General features: G+C 44.3%; 6 protein-coding genes across 6 annotated transcripts; 2 read left to right on the top strand and 4 right to left on the bottom strand.

Annotated features, from left to right (window-relative positions):
- Nucleotides 1-11: 11 nt before the first annotated feature.
- V865_003501 (uncharacterized protein) lies at nucleotides 12-649 on the bottom strand (the record flags this gene model as incomplete). Its single annotated transcript, XM_066227294.1, has 4 exons — nucleotides 12-15; nucleotides 86-113; nucleotides 178-526; nucleotides 581-649. 4 exons carry the CDS (start codon nucleotides 647-649, stop codon nucleotides 12-14), a joined length of 450 nt encoding a protein of 149 aa, XP_066083391.1.
- Nucleotides 650-2247: 1598 nt separating this feature from the next.
- Nucleotides 2248-5233, top strand: V865_003500 (uncharacterized protein; the record flags this gene model as incomplete). The annotated part of the gene is made up of 8 exons (XM_066227293.1): nucleotides 2248-2263; nucleotides 2347-2858; nucleotides 2944-3192; nucleotides 3259-3879; nucleotides 4044-4225; nucleotides 4300-4801; nucleotides 4908-5054; nucleotides 5126-5233. 8 exons carry the CDS (start codon nucleotides 2248-2250, stop codon nucleotides 5231-5233), a joined length of 2337 nt encoding a protein of 778 aa, XP_066083390.1.
- A 583-nt stretch (nucleotides 5234-5816) lies between these two features.
- On the bottom strand, nucleotides 5817-6873 carry V865_003499 (uncharacterized protein; the record flags this gene model as incomplete). The annotated part of the gene is made up of 4 exons (XM_066227292.1): nucleotides 5817-6194; nucleotides 6261-6351; nucleotides 6422-6521; nucleotides 6582-6873. The coding sequence occupies 4 exons, from the start codon at nucleotides 6871-6873 to the stop codon at nucleotides 5817-5819; spliced, it is 861 nt and encodes a 286-aa protein (XP_066083389.1).
- Nucleotides 6874-7158: 285 nt separating this feature from the next.
- On the top strand, nucleotides 7159-8166 carry V865_003498 (uncharacterized protein; the record flags this gene model as incomplete). Its single annotated transcript, XM_066227291.1, has 5 exons — nucleotides 7159-7217; nucleotides 7290-7395; nucleotides 7531-7678; nucleotides 7818-8023; nucleotides 8128-8166. 5 exons carry the CDS (start codon nucleotides 7159-7161, stop codon nucleotides 8164-8166), a joined length of 558 nt encoding a protein of 185 aa, XP_066083388.1.
- Nucleotides 8167-8796: 630 nt separating this feature from the next.
- On the bottom strand, nucleotides 8797-11061 carry V865_003497 (uncharacterized protein; the record flags this gene model as incomplete). Its single annotated transcript, XM_066227290.1, has 4 exons — nucleotides 8797-9411; nucleotides 9506-9892; nucleotides 9971-10548; nucleotides 10662-11061. The coding sequence occupies 4 exons, from the start codon at nucleotides 11059-11061 to the stop codon at nucleotides 8797-8799; spliced, it is 1980 nt and encodes a 659-aa protein (XP_066083387.1).
- A 1399-nt stretch (nucleotides 11062-12460) lies between these two features.
- On the bottom strand, nucleotides 12461-16679 carry V865_003496 (uncharacterized protein; the record flags this gene model as incomplete). Its single annotated transcript, XM_066227289.1, has 13 exons — nucleotides 12461-12554; nucleotides 12628-12686; nucleotides 12766-13231; nucleotides 13314-13474; nucleotides 13531-13760; nucleotides 13835-13902; nucleotides 13970-14041; nucleotides 14114-14159; nucleotides 14227-14327; nucleotides 14393-14540; nucleotides 14614-14652; nucleotides 14749-15307; nucleotides 15390-16679. 13 exons carry the CDS (start codon nucleotides 16677-16679, stop codon nucleotides 12461-12463), a joined length of 3333 nt encoding a protein of 1110 aa, XP_066083386.1.
- Between the last annotated feature and the right edge of the window lie 411 nt (nucleotides 16680-17090).

The raw sequence follows: 17090 nt of genomic DNA, 5'->3' as shown, positions 1-17090 counted from the left end.
GATAATGTGCTTTATCTTTGGCCCAGGTGTCCAAAGAGCGTCACTTCCTCTCTTTGGAATGTTCAAAGATGCTCCATTCAGTAACTGGCAGAAGAAGTAGCATAGATCGGGCTCTAAGAAAGATGAATACGAGTTAGTGATGGACTTACAGGAGTGAAGAGATAGAAAAGCACACACGAGAGGATTGACCGTCGATAAGAGGACGAGGATACCAAGCATCAGGAACAAGTACTCCACCATTTTTGAGAATTGTGAGAGCAGTCACTTCGCTTCGGACTACAAACCTTTGTATCTCATGAGGTGGGTAGCCATTATGGGACTGTCTGACCCTAAGAAGCCATTTGACACCATCGTCGAAGATAATAGGGAAATGAGGGTTGATGCCGTTATACATGTTCTTTGCGTCGTACATGCTTTGGCTATCAGGTGGGAGCTGAAGAATGCAGGTGCGTCCAGGTCGAACGCGCTGAGATTCTTCAGTGATGCGATCTTTCTCAAGTGAGAGACTGTTGAGTAGACTGGTAAACTGTTGAAGAATACAGTGAGCCGCTGTTCTATTGAGTTCACTACGGGGACTCACGCGTTGTAATTTACTTGCATTCGCTATAAGGGTCAACTGGGGATCATTAGGGGGTGTGGAGAGCTGCATGTAGACAGGTTAGTAGCTATCTATCTCTTACCGCCGGACTAGCACTTACAACTTCCTCGAGAGTTCCGCATGGGTGGACCGGCTTCGACCTATGTTCTGAACATCGAATTTCTGTACATACCCAGCAGACGGTAGTCGCGCTGTGTGTTACTACTGAATTGCAGTCCTTTACTATACATTTCTCTGGTAGTATGTAAGTCATTGTATTGACATTTGATTGATGTTCATATGAAAATAGCAGAATTGCAAGCCAGGAGAGATATGTTTGAGGTCTGAAGATGTTGTTGATGTATGTTGTGTGCACAGATGCTAGTGAGGCAAGTTGTTGATCGTCAGATCCATAGTGGCGAAGCACTGTGGCGTAATTGTTCGCACACACACACCATCGTTGAGTACTGTACACTCGAACTTAACGAAGCATAATATGTATGCATTCCAGAGGCAGATTCAGCCATCGTTCTGTGTGTATACAAGATACCAACCTGAATCTACACAATCAATCTCGATCCAATAACTCTTCTCAGAACCGTATCGGAATTTTCATATTCACCTCATTATAACATAATCTATTACTGTAATGGTGATCGTTGAGAAAGAAGTGAGGTTATCGGTGGAGTGAATGAATGTGGATTTATTGAGATGATTGTCGAGAATTGGGAAAATAGGAATTGACATTGGTCTGAGGATGGCTTATATATATATTTCTTAACAGTCACTCGACACAGTCTCTTTTGCATTCACGATGTCGTTCTATATCTCATATTGCCATCGTTTTTGGGGAAAGAGGGTAATGCTGATACCGTTATGCATGCTCCTCCCAGCTATCAGGTATGGTAAGTGAACACTTGCGACCGGGTCGAAGGGCTTCAGCATCCTTGATGTTAGAACCTTTGCATGTATTGATTCTTTCTAACAAAGCTGCCAATTGTAAATGTGGTGAATTAGCTATCGCGAGAATTACATTGCACTACTAACTCGCTTCAGAGTGACCTTTGTGGCAAATCGTTCGAGCCCTTTTTGTGAGGCTGCTGACTCTTCCTGCACGAAAACGTCGATATCAGTCAATGTGATCACAGCACTTCATCCCGAGACTTACATGAGGTTCCCTACATGGGTGCACGGATCTCTGAGAATGCTCAGGACACCGGACTGCCCAGCATATCAGACAAGTTGTCACATTTGAAGGTGCGACCACGACTGAGCAATCGGGAAAAACGAACTCTTTGGAAGCCATGTACATGGCGCAGATATCATATCCTTGAGGTGGAATAGCAACAAGGGCATATTCATGAGGATCAGTACACAAGAGATCCATGAATTCACCTATTTGTGTGCTATCACTTACACAACGTATCTGTGCTTAATAGCCATCAATGGATGAACGAATGTGGCACAAATCTGTTCGAATCTCGAATTTACCCTCAGAGGAATATGAACTTTGAGTTCTTTCTGTGCTCCCCCTGTTTAAGCCCAACATTCGTTCGTTGCTGCAGTAAAAGATCAAAGTCATTCATCATCTCATCTCTTTCTCATCAGTGATACCTGTACGCATACATTTCACCACTCACGGAAGACCGTCAAGTAGGCAGGATATCACAATGTACAACGGTCAACGTGAGTGTGCTCTGACCCGTATCTCTTGACCTCTGACGACCTAGCTAACAGGTAATGTTGATGTCTTCCGTTTCTGGTTATAGCACCCTTCCGCCCACCTCCTGGTAACTTACCTCCCTTCCCCCCGAACCGACCACCCGCACCAGGCCAACAAGGCCAATTCCCACCATTCCGACCTCCTCCTCCAGGATCATTCATCCCTCCACCTTTCCCACCAAACTTCGCACCAGGTTCTCGACCGCCTCCTTCACTCTCACCTTCTGGACCAGGCTTCAATTCACCTGGAGGACCAGCCAATGGCGGTGGCGGTGGCGGTGCATTACCATTCCGTCCTCCACCAAGTGGACCGGGAGGAATGGGCTATAACCAATATCCTCCTCCTCAGAGACCTGCTCATCCTGGATTAGGTCTACCTCCCGCCCCTGCTGGATTGCCCCAACCACCAAGATTCCCTCAAGAAGGTCTACCACCGAATCAAAGTCCCACTGGAACAGGTACACCTCCAGGCTTCGTACGGGATGTTAAAACCACGAGTGTGTTCGTGGGAAGTATAGCTCCTGGTGTAACGGATGATGTTTTAAAGAATCTTCTCAACGTAAGTGACATGCCTGTCATTTCCTTGCTATAATCTTCTATGTACTGAGATGGTCGTGCTAATCTACGCTGTTCTGCTGTTATAGGCCTGCGGTCCTCTCCATGAGCTCAAGAGGGTATCGGGTGCATCCGGTAAACCCCAAGCATTCGGTTTCGCAGCTTACGAAAACCCAGAAGTCGTGCTGAGGTGTATAAGATGTTTGAATGGCGTGGAACTACCTGATTTGTCGCCTGAGGGAAGGAGAGATGGTAAGAAGAAGGCTTTGGTGGTTAAGGCGGATCAGAAGACACAGGAGTTCTTAGAGGAGTTTGAATCGACTCTGGGCAGATCTGATGTGGGTTTTCAATTAAACACTGTCTCATCTGCTGTTCTATGCTTACCTGTTTACCTCGATTCATAGAACGACGAAGAAGCCGACGCAGCCACCCGAAAATCAATCGCTCATATCGTCGCACTCCTGACCGATCCCAACGCTCAACACCCTGACGGTCCCGCTAAACAAGGAGGCGGAGACAGCCCACTGCAAGTCATCGTTCCAGAACATCTGCAAGATCTGAAAGAAGGTGACTTACCTGAAAATCAGAGAGTAGCAGTACTGGATCAGATCGCAATCTTCAGAGTCGCAGCCGCGAAAAGGGAAAAGGAAAAGAAAGCAATCGAAGATGAAAGAGAGAGATATAGAATTATGCAACAGCAACAGCAGCAAAGGACACCTATGGCCAATGCGAATTATGGGTATGGCAATAACAGAGGATTGGCTAAACAGCAACAACAAGCTTGGCAAAATCAACATCAGAACCAACCAAGTCCTAACACTCCTCTAGGTCAACAGACTCCTCAATCCCAACAGAATGGAGCTGGACCAAGTAGAGCGCGAGATCCTCAGGGGTATGATAAACCCGTTGGATTCGTTGCCGCTCAGTCGGCCGAAGGGAAGGTCGACTCTGGAAGGACGGATGAAGAGGAAGAAGAGTTGAGGAGACAGAGGAAGCAGAGAGAGAAAGATATTGCTCTGAGAGATGTGAGTGACTCTTTTTATACCTTCTACTATATCTCAATTACATCAAATCCTCTTGGTCTCATGCATCGATCAATCTATCGGTACCGTTGAAGCCTGTTCTAGCACTCTCCTTATGTCCTGCATTCGCCACAACATCGAAACTGACGTTACATATCATCATCCAGGCCGAAAGAAGGGTCGAACACAGAGAACGTATCCGAATAGAGGCTCTTAACAGGGAACTTGCCCAAAGAAAAGCCCACGAGGACCTGATCGAGCGTAATAGGCGAAGACAGATTGAGCAATACGAGAATTGGGATGATGATGAGATAATCGAGAAGGGCAGGGAGTTGTTCTATTCTGACAGGTAAGTATCGATTCTTCTTTCCGTCTGTATTATCTATTCAAGGCATGACAGAACTTACACCACGATGTTTGTAGGGCAACATGGCGTGCAAGGAGACAACGTATCCGACAACAAGAGTACCAAGATGACGTACGTGATCGACAACAGGAGGAAGACGAATTACAAGCATTGGAGAAAGAGTCCGAGGAATTCTTGAAGAAGCAAATGGCAGAATTAGCAGAGTTGGAGAACGAGCAGAAAGCTAAAGGATTATTAACCGAGGATGCTAAACCGATTAGATTGAATATTCAACCTACCGCCATAGAAGTCAAGCCTAAAGAAGAAGTAAAACCTGTCATACCCAATAAACCCAAACCTGTGATTTTGGCTGGAGATGAAGAAGAAGAGAATGAACAGAAGAAGAAACGAACACTCATCAGATTAGATGCCGAGACGGATGGACAAGGGAATGATGGATTGACGGAAGCTCAGAGATTGGCTAAGAGGAATGCGAAATTATTGGAAATTAAGAAAATTCTACCAACAAGTAGGAGAGATATCTTTAGAGCTGGTATCGATTGGGCTGCGATAAATGAGGTGAGTACGAGTTTAAAAATTCAATTACAAACACCTACGATTTTTTTCTAGTCGTGGTCGTGCTCTTGCTGTGACACGATCTGATGCTTCATCATGTTCTTTTCAGTCCGCTATCAGAGAAAAAATCAAACCTTTCGTAGAAGGTAAGATACACCAGTTCTTAGGTGAACTAGACCAAGACTTGGTCGAATTTGTTCTAGAGCATCTTAGAGATAAGAAAGGATCGGATGATTTGGTAGATGGATTGGAACCTGTGAGTGCAATTCTTTGTAATTTGTCTCCTCCGGACATTCGGTCTCGAGAGCTGACCAGGTGATATCTCAGATCCTCGCCGAAGATGCTGAATCTTTCGTACTTCAACTATGGAAATTACTCATCTTCGAGAGCGAGGCGTTTAGAGTAGGGCTGAGTACCGGCTCGATGATGCCCTAGTCACTCTCAGTCAGAATGGGCAATGAGAGGGATAATGGAAAATGATAAATTGGGAAGAGATGAATTTAGTCGAGGTATGTTCCTCTTGAATGAATGCATTTTAAGAATATGATTACGTTGTGGCTTGTATCCTGGAACCATATCCGAACAAAGGGTCCACATGGCAACGGAAACACTAGGAATTCATGCGAGAGAAGCAGGCTAGAGAAATTGGAGTGAATGGCAGCTCAGGTGGGCAGAATATCATTTCATTTCATCTCTTCTATCTTCTCCATGCACTGTTTGAGTATACGTCAGAGCTTCTATCATATTTACACAGCTGAGCGGGAGCGTCTGTGGTTTCGATGGTATGCGGTGAGTAACGGCAGATAAGGTGATTGAACATATAGATATACTATTCTACTGATATAACTGAAATCTTGGAATGAGAGGAAGAACGTTATCTTCTGTTGAGTCACGGTACGAATATATGCCAACAGTGAGCAATATAATTTCTATCTCCCATCTCTTGTGATCCTAGTCAGGCTGCATATGTTGGCCTGTCTCTCATTGAGTATTGGTACAATGAATGCATAATATATGATCATATCTCTATCAACTCATTAACCCACATCAACCTTGACGCAGCGAGGTACAACCACCTAAACCATACTAGTTGCGTACGATGAGCCATCATAGCTTGTATACTCTGTACCCATTGAGTAGGGGATGAAACTACGGCCAACCCCTTCTCCCCTTGCCCTTCTTTCTGCCCATCGGACTTGAGTATATGATAAAGGATTTTTTGTAAGTTGAGGTAAATGGGATATAGGGGTCCAGTGAATTTCGGTATCACCCCAGGTGATTTTAAGTGTGTTATTTTAGGACTAGGCTGAGTGTGAGTCTGTAGGAGAGCTAGAGCTTGAGGGAGAGAAATGTGGTTGGGATGATGGGTGATTCCAATCTCGTCGAAGGTTATTATCTACATGAACAAATATACGTATCAGCCGGTCTGCATTTCTTCTTCATGGCAGATAGGGGGACATACCAGATCTACTGGATGGTCCTTCAAATGGTGTAGTATGATTTCCAATAACAGATGTGGATCCCACTGAGAAGTCATGGAGTCTTGCAATTTGCTATTGAAGTAGGAATGTGAGATATCAAGCTGGCATATGGATATGTGGATGTTGACAGCACAGAACTTACGGATGATCAACAATTTTTACATTTTCACGAACAACTCCCAAGACTTCGTAGCTCCCGTATAATTCTTCTGTACGTATATCCCCTTGACCCGACGAGTTACCTGTTGAGAAATGATATCAGCTATTGTTCATGTTATGAAGACAAAAAGCAAGTAGCTGACCTGTCGATAGACATAATCCACTAACCGTCCATCCCTCTGACACTAACGATAAGATAGTAGGTGAAAAGAACATCACTTCGTCATCTGGATGAGCAGTCAGTATCAGTGCCTTTGGAGATCTCACTGGAGTCGATGAGATGTAGGGTGAGAATGCATGAGTTGGCTGGGTCGACAAATAGGGGAATAGTAGCGCGAGTAGCGGTATGAGAGATGTGAGGAGAAGTATAGGGAGGGGTATATACGATCGGTGTTCCCGCTTGAAGGGTCTCGGCGGGCGGGGAGTAGGAGGCATGACTAAAGGTGTGCTACTGACTGTGCACCATTGAGGATCTACTGGTCTGCATGGTCTGGTGAATGTAGATGCGTGAATCAGTCGCATGGATCCTTGGTCGTGAAGACCATGGTCGAGATAAGTGATGACGTGGAAGATAAGATATCAAGCTCTTACTCAAATTTGCCACTCAACCTGTCTTTCACCAGGCACTTACGACACATGATGACTGGGAATCAGCATGCATCAACATTTATCATTTCATCATTTTCTACCTCATCATCGATCATACACTCAGATAGCACCATGGCTACCTCAGCTCTACCTCAACAGCCACAAACTATGAGCATCCCCGCTCAGCCAATGTAAGCATCATCTTTCATCAAGCTCGCGAATATCAGCTCAGCTTACCCCTTTGTTTTGTTGTTTCGTGTCAGACCTCAACCTTGGGGAGCAGCCGCCATTGATGCTGCGTCCCACGGAGCCATAGCCTTCTGTCAGATATATTACGAGGCTTACGATGAACCCACGCGGAGGGATACGGTGAGCACTCATCATGGTAAAAACCACTCCTAGCTCCGCTCTATCAAGCTCGCCTTCACTCGATTAGGTCGGGAAGAATATGGATATGGACGAGAAGGCTGATATTGCCTAACAATCTGGTGTATTTTTCCATAGGAAATACCCCTCTTATACCTACCCAACTCAAAGATCATATGGAATGGCAATACCGTACCATCCGACAAACCCTCATTAGCCGAATTCTTGAAAGGCATACCACTGAGTAGACATGATTTACAGACATTGGATTGTCATCCTGTATCTGGTGAGTTGACTTCTCATTCTCTCTCCCAATTTTTCAATTTTTAAAACAACCACAACTACATCAATAACAGAAGGAATTAGTTGCACTATCCTTGCACGCCAAACTCATGCTAATTTATTGACTTGTATCAACACGTTAGCCGAACCAAACACCCCTCCTTCATTAATAATCAACGTAACCGGCTCCGTCCTCCACGGACCCACCGTCCTCGCTCCACCGTCCTCCGCCCCAGATAATCGAAATAACAATGCGAACGGGAAAGACGCAACGAGGGACATGCCAAGGAAGTTCCACGAGATGTTCATGTTGAAAGCTGTAGAGCAGAGTGAGGGGATGCAACCTAAAGTGAGTGGCTCACCCATCTTTGTATGAATCAGCTTGAACGTGATAGCGTAGTAGAAAAAAACTGGTTTGGTGTCCTAATGATTGTCCTGATGATCATCGAATAGTACGCTATACATAGTTCGAACTTCAGATTTATCGGTTGATTCTCATCAACCTCTCACTTCAATCCCCTTCTCTTCCTCCTACATACCATCCTTTCTCCCCCTGTTCGCCCCTCCTCGTCTCTTCCTACATAATTATCTACTCCATCATTCCTCGAGACTGCGTTCACTCGTCTTTTGACATTGTATAATAACAACCAAAACACCTACACCAACTCTTACAACAGAAAACTTGGGGGTTTAATCCATACACGGTGGCTTATAGCAAACATAGCACAATATTCTATCCATGCATAAATAATCATAATACCTTATGATCTACATTTCACTCACTGGCCCAAGCTCAGCTTTTCGTTGCCGATCTCCTACCCATCCTGCAGGAAATGTGTGTACACAGTTAATTGAGGAACCATTTTCGAGTGCAGTATTTGTACTGTAACTTGGATATCGCATAGAAGATGTTATTGTACGTTTATGAATTGCATATATGCATGATGGTCATTATAGTTATCTAAGTAGGTATGAACCCAGGTATGGTATGATATAAAAGCGAAGTGAGATCTATATGTTAAGTGATATGTGATATTATAAGATAGGTTTTTTCTGCTTTCCTTTTGTTTTTCCCCTTTTATCCCTCCCCTACTAACCCTGTTCTTCTCCTTCTACTTCAGATCAAGCTTGAGTCCCCGTCTGATTCTCACCTTCACTTGGTTTGGTAGCTTTCACATAATGGAATTTCTTGTGTAACTCCTCCAATCTTATCCTTTCATCATCCTCTAAATCAACTTCATCTCTATCGGCCAAAGCCTCATAAATAGTCCACTCATGGTGCATATGAGGAGGTACATGCGATGGGATCCTGTTGATGGGGGTACTAGCTGATGCTGATGTATGTTCAGCAGCGTGAGATTCATCTTTTGATAGTCCACCTTGTTGTTCAGCAGGTTGAGCCTCGACTGTTTCCCCTCCTGTTTGACCTTCTGGTTTAGGTTCACCGTTGATATTGGCTTCTTCATCCTCTTGTTTCGCCTGAGCCATCCTAGCAGCCATGATCATAGCCATAGTCCTCTCGGCATCAGCAGCGTACTTGCATTTTGCCCTGATTTTAGCACCGTACTTGTAGAACAGTACTGTGAATGGAATACAAGCGAGAGATAAGAATCCGGGAAGGGCAACACCCCAATGAACACCGAGTTTGGCGAACATCTGTCGAGTGAATAAGGGGAAAGCGGCACCGAAAAGCGATCGAAGGACTGAGTTGGCAGCGAGTACCGAAGCCGCGTAAATCTACAATCATCACCAAATCATCTGTTGTCAGTATCCTACACCTACACTGTGTACAACAAATAGGTATGGTAAATAGGTATGGTAAATAACTCACGGTATAACTATCTACCAAGTAACCCAACACAGCCAAGAAAACAATGATGATACCCGTACCGAATGGCACACCGAAAATGATAGGAGCAATCCAATGAACGTCCGGTCCGTCGGTGGCAGCAAATCCAGCTAGACCAATGACCAACAAAATACCACCCCAGATGGCGGGGGGTAATCGATCTTCGGGATCGGCTCTTCCACCTTTCTTCTTGGCAACTTTGATATATTGAGGATTGACATATACGATGGAAAGCAAGACTGCTACGAGGGTACCGACCAAGATACCGAGGAAGGCGAGACCACCGATACCGACGTTCCATCCGTGACCTTGTTGGAATACAATAGGGTAGGCAGCGAAGTTGAGATATAAGATACCGTAGATAAGAGCCTGAATGAAACATATAAACACAGTCAGTTATGAATTAATACTCTTCATATAGTATGTAACATATGTGTCTCCACTCACGGTGTAAACAGTTAAGATCGACACGATAGGTTCGTACCACAAGAACTTCCATGGTCTGATTAACGAAGTAACAAACAGCGGACCGACCTGAAGAGGCTTCTTGGCATCACCTCTGAACCTATATACTTTTCCAGTAGCCTTGGACAAAGTATTGGCTCGACGTCTCAACAAGAGCGGAGCGTAGGTTTCCGAACCCCAGATAGCGACAATGATCAACATGACTCCTACGAAGATCGTAAGGTATCCTTCTACCCATCTCCAACCAGCTTTCAAACCTAGGAAACCACCTGTGATTGGACCAAGCGATGGACCGAGGAAAGGAGCAGCTGAGAAAAGGGCCATACCCAAACCTCGTTGATTGGCATCCAATACATCTGAGATAGTTCCTCCAGCATTCGCCAGGGGAGAAGAACCGAATAGACCAGCGAGGAATCGGAATACAAGGAGAGAGCCGATATTGGGTGATCCAGCTGCGGCACCGGACCAAACGGTAAGGAAGAAATAGGAGATGATGTAGGAGTATCGTCGACCGAATACTTCGGAGAAGGGAGCCCAGAATAGTGGACCAAATGCGAAGCCTATTGAACGAGAAGCAACAGTCAGCTTTAGTCATGAACCATCGATCGTTGATATTTGATTATTGATCTATAGAGTTTGATCGGAAGAGAGTTCGTGTAATAAATCAACTCACCAACGACAAACAACGATACACCAGCAATGACCAATTCCAAACTCGCTCCAAACTCCACCACAATATCCTGAGCACCACCAGTATAAGCTGAGGATGAAAGTGCTACAGCCAAAGTCAACCACGATACGATCGCTATCACCGTCCATTTAAATACGGCTGGCCAATTTTGAGGATCCTCTTTATCGTTCTGTAACCAATCGACTATATGGGGATCTTCGTTGGTTCCGCTCCCAGGGTATTTTCTAGCTAGTATGTCTTCGAACGGGGTGACATAAGGTCTCCAAGGTCGTTTCTTCAGTGTGTACGATGATACGGGTTTATCCGATACTAGACCGTTGGTTTTGGGTGGTGTAGAGGGTGAATCACCTATTTGGGTGGTGGTGGTCGATGTTGTTGACATTTTGGATTATCCTTTTTGATGTATACACAATTGAAAAGGAAAGAAAAGAAAGATAAGAAAGATAAGAGATCGATGGAAAAGATGGATAGATGGTTGTTATATAAATTAAGAAAGAATTCTTGATTACCAAGATCCGACCTTTATGACTGAATGACTAAAATAGAATTTGACTGTAAATCCAAGAAACAAGAACACCGAGATCGGGCGCCGTTGGTCGCGTCGGATTAGAGCGATACTCGTACAATCTAGTACTAGTCTCGGAGATGAGATTTTCGGATTTTCAAAGCTGAATGAGTTGGATCGCTAGATTACGATGATAGACGATGATATGAATGGGTTTTTGAGGTTGAATGGGAGTGAGATATACGAGTACTGTTGATTGACGCAAGGTGAATGGGAGACGAAAGAGTAGCTTTCGGGATATACCGTATTCGCACGATGTGTATTTTGCGTTTAGTGTTGTGTGAGATTTATTGATCAGTCTCCGTCCGTTCGGTCCGTCCGCTTGAGGAGCTTATGAAACACCACAACGAAGAGGATGATATAAGCCAAAACACAACAAAGAGCAGAGAAAGAACACTACAAGAGAACAGAGAGAATTATCTAGTATATATGTACTTGCCCAAGTCGATGACCTCGCTATCCAAATTTTTCCATTCGGGCATATGTTTGTCGTCGAGTTGATTTTGTTTAGCTTTGTTTTGATAGCTTGGATTGGGTTATGACACATATGCAACTTGTCAATCAAGGGCGCCATTGTATTCTATCTGAAAAAAGTCTGATTAAGCTTGCCCATTGCGGTCCAGCCGCGGGTAAATCCAGGGTAAAAAAACCACGGTTTATACGGCCGTCCGTTATTTTCGGAGTGAACAAGTGGTACAATGGTCAGTCACCGCCGGTAACACTGGTTCATCAGCAAAGCAAATACCGTACAAGATACATCGACAACCTGTACTCTAGTCTGATAGTGGATGGCCGGAATGCCATTACAGTGATGTTTTCATCGGAACCCGAAGGATCTGCTCATCCAGATCCATGACATATACAACATATTGCCATTCTACGACCAACGGGCGCAGAATCATCAAAACAACCAAATCCCGAAAAAAATCGTGTTCAAACACCTTGCGCTTATTTGTTTACAAAAATCAAAATTATATAATAACCGGTTCAAAACATTTTACCCTTGATAGATAACCACCTGGCATTCAGATCTTCCTCTTTTTCTTTCGCTTTTCTCTTTCGCTCGAGTGTTTGTTCCCTTTTTCACCACCGTAGCTAGGATGATTTTCCCTTTAAACCGGCTTTCATCTCATCCGGTTTTACAATCGCTTATCATCATCCACCTCGATATGTGTATTCCGGTCATTGACCATGATACAGCCTCATTGCGTGCCCACTACCAAGCTTCCGCTCCTACATCACCACTATCGGGTAAGACATATTGATCAAACGTCTGACTTCCGGTAGAAGGTAAGAACAAGTTGGCAAGTCTAAGAAGTATCCAACAACGACACAAATCAGTTTGATTCACTCAGAACACCACTAATCATGTATTTTACTCACTCCGGTGGTAAGAATAACGAATCCGATCCATCTGCAGGTAATCCCAAATCATTTACGTTCTAAGTTGTCATCAGATCTCGGTCAGCTACTTATACACCCTTCCGTCCCGTCGAAGATGAAAGAAAAAGCCAAACTTACACCATCCTGTAACCAAACAGGTAACGCAGAGGGACTAAATTCCGTAGGCCAATTAAATCCTTCTAATCCAGTCATATCCCACATCTGATCCGTTACTCCTCCGAACATCTCTCCGCCATTGCCATTCGTGGTATTATCTAGTCCATCAAATGAAGGTAACGATAATAAACTTTGTAATCCTCCATCTAAATCACCAATCACGTTCAACCCATTATTGTTGTTGTTATGAGCCGGCTGAGAAGGTAATGTTTGACCTTGATGATGGTTCTGTCCGGCAGATACGGATAATCTAGGTGTACCAGGTACAGTAGACATGGCACCTGTCTTCCTTCTGAAATTCGATAACATCAATCGTAAAGTTAGAGCATATCGTTCGGCGAAACATTCCGCAGAGAGTAGGTGGGCAAGTTGCGATACCTGAGAAATTAGGAATGGCAATGGGACAGAAGTAGGGTAAAGCATTGCACTGGAGATATGAAACGATCATACATCAGCAGCCGTTCGTACACCCGTTTGCAGTTAAGATACCTAAATGTCAATCCACTCACATCTTCAACAAGAACACCGCAGCAAAGGCTACCGAAACAAGTTGATCGTGCGTAGCGTATTTCAGGTGTTTCCTGAAATTATCATGTCTTAGGAAGATCTCCAGGCATCTGAACGATGCGTCTTTAGCTTGGAACGCCAATTCACGTTGATCCGGGGCCAGCTGAATCACCATCCAGGTCAGCCATGGCACAATGGTTCATTCCTCAGATTACTCACCTTATCCCATTGAACTCCTCGAAGCGCCACGCACACAGTCCAAAGTTGTGCATAACACAATTCCGTCTCTAGCAACTTCACCAACACATCTTCATCGTCATATCGACTTCTGTGGATAGAGTACCATTCCTTGTACCACGAGTTCAAATCTGATAACATGCGCTTGACAAATGATATAGTCGCTGAATCGATCTTACCATGCAAGGGAGTGAGATGTTCGAGGATTCGGACTAAAGCAGATTGAAATGAAACAGGTCAGACACAATATTCAAAGTCCAAGCTTATACAATGGGAGTAGACTCACTTCGCAGATTGACTAATTCGACACCAGCTACTAATCTCATATCTGTCTCTGAAGCCATGGGGTGTGATCTATTTTGTGTTTATATCAGCTAACACACTTCGTACCGTACAGCCGTACAGGAGATATCCCACGTACAATAATTCCCTTGCACCTCTGACGGAAGAATCATCTCTTAACAACAGTGGTTTACCGGTTCCCAGACTGACACTATATACCAGAGCCACGATGTCTCTCAGCGATGTTTCGAGTAGACTACATTTTCGAAGAATCGTCACTTACAGGTGTTCATGCATATAACAGTTCAACCATATTCGAGCAGAAACAACTATCATGAGATAACAACCATCGGCTGTCATTACATATTTTCGGGAGAAAAAAAACATCTAACTCACCCAGATCCCTCTCATCAGCTTCAGGCCTCACTTCATCCTTATTAGCCAGCCTATCTAATGCCCGATGGAGGTTCATATCCAACCCCATACGAAGGGCGTGGCTAATCATACGAAATTGCCCATCAGTATACCTCAAAACAGGTTGGTGACAGTGTGTTCTACTCACCCGCAAGGTAACCAACCATTCTGACTCCACACACTCAAAATTAACATCGCCATGACTGCTTCTTTCCTGACTATCGGTCCAAACAATGTCGATCTAGCTATACCTTGAGCTTCTTCCAAACATCTCTGGAACGTCTGACCCAATGGGCCTATGAAACAGAATACTTAGATCAGCCGCCACCCGACAGATCATCAAGAAACGAGAAGATCGAAGATACTTACCATTCCCTGCTCTGATCTTAGCAGCTACTGCCAATAAAGCTATTTTTTCGCCATATGATCATTAGCATTTATTGACCATGGCCACGACCATCCATCCAAAGTGATCATGAATATATGGGGAAACCGACAACTCACCATCAGTTGAGAACGGTGTCCTCACGATGAAAGTCTCATAGGTATCATAACTCTTATCCCACAGGGGCACAAAGTAATGACATCCTTTAAAGAAGATATCCCACAGTTCTCTCGCTTCTTGTTCGCTCACCAATCCTTTTGTAACCACATCAGGAAAGGGGTTTCGTGGAGTGGGATCAGGTCTTTTCTTCTTTTTTACTCTGAGAGACATCGCCATAGATTTCAAATCCAAATTCGGATCAATCAATACTCTTTTTCTCTTTCTGGATCTACCCCTTTCTTCACCTCCTTCTTCCTCTCTTTCAGCCATCAACACATCCTTGGTATCTTCCTCTTCTTCTACTTCGCCGTTGTTCTCCGGCGAGGTCTTGGCTATCTGGTCAGCGGCATTGGCAAGTGCCTGTAAAGCCTGGATTGGAGCTGTAAGTGTCTCTCGAGGTAATGCGCTGGACGAAGTAGCTGAGTGAGAGGAGGATGATCGTGAGGAATGTCTAGAGCGAGATGGGGACGGAGGTGCGGAAGGTAAAGGGATTACTCCATATGTGCCGAATTGGTGAGCCTGTTATATCGATACACACAATGTTGGCGTCAATCTATATTTTCATTACAGTTATTGATGAGGGGAGTGTAATGATGCTTACAGGAGGAGCAAACCCAGGTAATTTAGGGAAATCTTTCTTTCCAGGTGTAGGCAACTGATTGGCCGTAGTGGTATTGATCGTAGTCGACATGGACAGTGATCTACCACTAGCAGTATTCTGAGGTGATTTCAACTTATTACCATTCCCAGCAGCTGTAAACGCTTGTAAGATCATATCATCCTGTCTATCATCTCCTTGATTGTTCTGGTTTAGATTCTGGTGAAAAGGGGGAGATACGGAAGATGGGAAGATACTAGAAGTAGCTATTGCCGTAGGATTCTGTTGCTGAGAGTGATTGCTAAAATTCGGTATAGACGATGTATTCGGTGTAGGTAGATTCCCTTGTGATTGGGAAGGTAACAACTGAAGTATTTGTTGTAAAACATTCTGAATTTGATCTTGACTCTGAGTTAAAGATTGGACAGTTTTCTCCAGGTTATTGATCTTACTTTCTGCTTCGTTTGACACTCCTGTTCCGTCATTACTACTTCCACTTTGCTGATTCATCTGATTCTGATTTTGGTTTTGATTGATACTTCCATTCCTATTTCTCGTTCCTCCCCCACCCGATTTCTCCGATGGTTTCTCGAATATGCATTGTGTTCCGTTCAAGAGACATCTCCTGCAGGAAGTTTCAGATCCTGTCGGATCAAACTCACACCTATTCTTACCCCTTCTACAAGCCACACAAGCTTTCGATCCTCTTTTAGCTGTTGGCCCAGCACTAGGGAATACTTTCTGAGTCTGGGTTTGTTGACCTGTATGAGGAGGTGGATGAGTTATCTGTTGTTGCTGCTGCTGTTGTTGTGTGTTATATCTCCCTTTTGCTGAGGAAGAAGAAGAAATTGAATATCGATTATCATTATTCCACCCTCTATCTTCTTTCACTCCTCCTGCAGAAGTAGATGGTAGAGCAGGCCAATTCCCCGTTTGACTAAAACTATCTGATCTACCTCCACCTCCATTATGATTGGTATGATACATATCTAAACTATCGGGATAGTTGGATGTCGATATAGAGCTTGTCAACGTTGGTCTTCTTCCAGAACCGGAAGGAGGTGAAGGACCAAATTGATCCAAGGAGGAAGTGGGATATCGAGTGAGGTAAGCTGGAACGAGCGGTGAAGGCTGTTGATTCAATGAGGAATGGGGTGAAGTACCACCCGTGTTGGTACCAGTACCACCAGGTATGGTCTGAGGGGAAGTATGGAAGGGTGATGGAGTGGAATTATGGGTGGTAAATGGTTTTCCGCCTGTGCCCGTATTGCTGTAGTTGGTTGATGGATCCATGAAGAATTGCTTGCTCTTATGACTTACGGGTCATAAAACCCAAGTGTGTTTCGTAGTGGTAAGCAGTCGATGTCGTACTGAAGATAGTGAATTCGATAGTTGATGGTATCACATGAGCAGGAATGCTGAAGTGTTGAAAGGAAAGTTGATATTTGCGACCGGCTGTTTTCCCGGCTATTATCGATTAGAAGTTGAAAGTGATCGACTCGCCCACAGTGCAGGTAGGTGTGATAGAGGATCTGACAGATAAATAGCTACACAATATCTGCAGTAGCACTAACAAGAGAAGAATTATGTTTGCAGTCTGTATCAGATATAGATAGATGCATCGGGGTGAATCCACTGTACGTTACGAGTATACCTTTGATCTCATCTGTCACTCGTACCAACGTACCAACACGGTGATCGTAC

The sequence above is a fragment of the Kwoniella europaea genome, chromosome 1, assembly GCF_036810445.1.
Source record: "Kwoniella europaea PYCC6329 chromosome 1, complete sequence".
NCBI lineage: Eukaryota > Fungi > Basidiomycota > Tremellomycetes > Tremellales > Cryptococcaceae > Kwoniella > Kwoniella europaea.
The sequence above is the reverse complement of the archived record's forward strand: the minus strand, read 5'-3'. Positions and strand labels throughout refer to the sequence as shown.